Here is a 3,475-nt window from a genome sequence, read left to right as displayed (position 1 = left end):
CCGGGAACATCGGATGGTTTTTTTTCAGCCACCTGATGAATTGCATGGGTCATATAGTCTGCTATTGGCTGTATATAATGAAGGATCCAACACAAATGCAAACTTTTCCATTTATATGTATATCAAAATCAACCATCATAAATGCAGAATATTCATTACAACAATAATGCTACATATTTTTCTGTGATCACTTTTTGTTTTGCTCTGGTTCTTCATTGTGAGAGTGGAGCTTGTATTGCTTGTGCGATATTTTCCATTCTGGGCTTGGTTACAGAACGGACTAAGTGGGCATTATACGACAGTGACACGTTGAGTTTGTTATGCTTTTTGGTCTTCATTCCAAGGACAGTAGAGAAAGCTTGCTCGCAGAGATGAGTGGTAGAAAATCCTATGAAAATTTGTACTGCTCTAGAGGCTAGTGTTGATATGTCCTGCAAACAAGAGATCCAAAAGGTGTCTAGACCAGCCTTGGCCTCAAACATTAGTTTCCATGCATCATGCTTGAATGTGAGAAATTCTTCTTTTGCTGAACAGTCCTCATCGGGAATGATATCTTCACTCACATCAAAAGGATTTCTTATCCATTCATTGTTGGTACTATTCAAATCTGAAAAGTACTTATGCAAGCTTTCCAAGAGGCCGGTCAAGTGATCTCTAAAGTCTGTCATCATGTGGTTGAGGATATCTTCAGAATTCTCCTTGTTAAGGAAGGCATCCAATGTAAGAAATTATGCAACAATTCTCTTTCCAACACGTCTGATCCATAGTTACGACTTCCCACAAAAGGAAACGATATTTTCCCGAAATTCTAGTGATGTGGTCAGTCTTCTTTGAAGTTTTGAATTCCCTGCATTCACGTCTTCAAAGATATCGGCTAGGTAGCACAAATGTGCGACCCACAATTCATCGTCAAACAGATCCGCAAGGGTTGATCCTTTCTCTTGCAGAAATATATGAAGTAATTCACGGAGTTCATCAACACAAACAAGGACTTTCCCCATGTCAGAGCTAGTGAACTTCAGTATTGTACAGTAGATTTTCATAATGAGCTCCCATTTCTTCACACATCTTTAATATGTGACTGTTTAAACCTTGTGACTTGACGAAGGTTACAATCTTGATCACGTCATCCAGAACAACCTGGATGGACTCGGGCAGGCCATGTGAAGCCAAGGCATAGTGATGAATGACACAGTACATCACCTTGATATCTTGGTTCTTTTCTTTCAACAAGCCATGGAATGGCCCATCATGCGTAGGGCTTCATCAACTGATACCTGGAAAATCTGGCTTCAATCTAGACCTGCACCTTTTGTGGAAGTTGGCAGATCTTTACATAGCAACACTTCCTCCTTGATACTACCTTCACGAACATATCCAATGAACCCAATCAAAGTGGCTCAAGATCTATGCTTTCATCAAACTGCATTGAAAACTGATAAAAACTGGATAATATCTCTGAAATAAGTTGTTTAAGAATGTCTGCAGCGAGATTGTCTATCCTCCTGCGGAATGTGTTGTTGGAGAGTGAAATAGCATTGAGTGTTTTTTTACTTGGTCCAAGCCACATAATTTTTCCGTCATTATGATTGAGCATGGTAAAATCAACTCTTCAGCAACTGTATGTAGCTTTTGTGTTTTTGCTATTCGATATGCCATTTCATATGAAGCTTCAACAGCAGCCGCCAGTTGTTGTGATAAAAAAAAAACAGTTTTTCCAAACTTCACAGCCTACAGAATGTTTGCTTCTTGTTGAAAAATATGATACTCTAGGAGGCACTTTCAGGATGACACTTTATCAGATGTTTCCTCACCTTTCCTGGTTTTAGACTTTCAATGATGAAAACTCTGCAGCATAACACACATTGCAGGCCATCTCCAGAATAATGAGGCATATTCATAAAGCCATATTATAAAAATGCCTCACTGTAGGTTCTTTTTCGTGTGCTTTTACTTGCCATCCTGTGAAAAATCACAAGTATGCCTCACTGTAGCTTCGTTTCCGTGTGCTTTTACTTGCCATCATGTGAAAAATCTTAAATATGATTAGCAAGAAAGCTGTTTGGAGCGGGATAGGATTGCATTCCAAGCCACACCAAATTATTGTACATACCACAATGTAAAAATTGTGGAATTTGCCTATAAAATAATTGTGGTGGATTCTGTGTTTTAATTATGGCAGTAATTATGGCAACGTGAACAACTCAATTTCAGAACATCCTGATTATCCAAAAAATATGGATCCATTACTCCAATGGAGTAATTTATCTTGAGATTGGGAAACACTATTGTAAGGGATGATAAGGGAAAGGGAGGCTAAAGTTCTTGTTTATCATAATAGAAGAGAATTACGAAGAACAGATATGATGATGATGATGATGATGGTGATGGTGAGGAGGAGGATGAAGAGGAGAGGAAGGCAGTAGCCAAATCATAGAGTAATTTTCATAATACTAAGATAGAAAAAAAAGAAGCGTTTTCATATTACTGAGAAAAAAAGGCAGCATGGAAAGGCTTTTGCAGGAAACGCCTGATGTGGAGGAGGTAATAGACACCTGCGAAAAGATTAATTACTCCCAGCGAGGTCTAATGGCGCTAGTTCTGCTCTGGACCGGTTCAAGGGGTTGCTGTGATTTTACCATTAATGCTAGTTTCGAACTCCCAGAACGTCTCCCTTGTGTCTCACAGCTCAAGGGAGCAGTCACAGCTTGCCCTCTAAAGACAACACTACATACACTTACTAAACACGCACATATACTACATACCCTTAACATAAGATTTAGAAAATGGCAACTCCAACACCAGAGTCCTTTTCTGGGGAGGGGACCATAATTGTTCCAAGGTCAGACTGCACTCTCGATATCTATCATAAATGTCACGACACTCCCTTCAGCTCTTTCTTCATTAACCTCTGCAACATTCGCGGTCTTAGATCTAATTTTCATTCAGTAAAACACCTCATCTCCTCTACTAAACCTCATCTTCTTTTCCTCACGGAAACACATGTGTCCAGCTTAGGCCACTGATAGTAAACCTTTTTCTATTCATTCCTACTTTCTCTATCCTCATTTTCGTTCCTAAGTTATCGCACGTGGTAGACAATATAAAGAATTAAAAAAACAGTAAATAATATGACATCTGACGCAAAGAAGAATTATTATCAACTTAAATTCAAAGATAATGCTGGAAACAGTCAGACTACTTAGAAACTTATAAAAGAAATCACAAATGGGGAGGGTAAAAGTAGTCTTAATATTGAATATTTAAACATTGGAGATAATAAAACGTCTGATCTCAAGTTAATAAGTTATTTCCTTAATGGCCACTTCTCCAGCATCGGAAACCGATTGGCAAGTGTTTTACCAACTTGTAATGTCTCACCTTTGAATTATTTATCTTTTGATTATCCTGATTTTATACCCTCAGATACCACACCTGATGAAATTGCCTCTATTATCAATGCTCTCAAAGATTC

The 3,475-nt window shown here is 38.4% G+C and overlaps 1 protein-coding gene across 1 annotated transcript; it reads right to left on the bottom strand.

Moving 5' to 3' along the window:
• Positions 1 to 212: 212 nt before the first annotated feature.
• Positions 213 to 1,200, bottom strand: LOC123519754 (SCAN domain-containing protein 3-like). Its single transcript, XM_045281258.1, has 2 exons — positions 1,114 to 1,200; positions 213 to 698 (listed from the first exon to the last, which is right to left on the bottom strand). Exons 1-2 carry the CDS (start codon positions 1,198 to 1,200, stop codon positions 213 to 215), a joined length of 573 nt encoding a protein of 190 aa, XP_045137193.1.
• Positions 1,201 to 3,475: the final 2,275 nt, after the last annotated feature.

This window comes from Portunus trituberculatus, chromosome 46 (assembly GCF_017591435.1).
Source record: "Portunus trituberculatus isolate SZX2019 chromosome 46, ASM1759143v1, whole genome shotgun sequence".
Classification (NCBI taxonomy): Eukaryota; Metazoa; Arthropoda; class Malacostraca; order Decapoda; family Portunidae; genus Portunus; species Portunus trituberculatus.
Note: the sequence above shows the minus strand (reverse complement) of the source record. Positions and strands in the feature narration are given on the sequence as shown.

What these genes read in the sequence shown, in the direction of transcription:
- LOC123519754 (XM_045281258.1), bottom strand. Translation starts at nt 1,200, where the DNA reads ATGTACTGTGTCATTCATCACTATGCCTTGGCTTCACATGGCCTGCCC. An exon ending in TGGATGACGTGATCAAGATT is followed by an intron (nt 699 to 1,113) that starts GTAACCTTCGTC and finishes TTCCTTAACAAG; the next exon opens with GAGAATTCTGAAGATATCCT.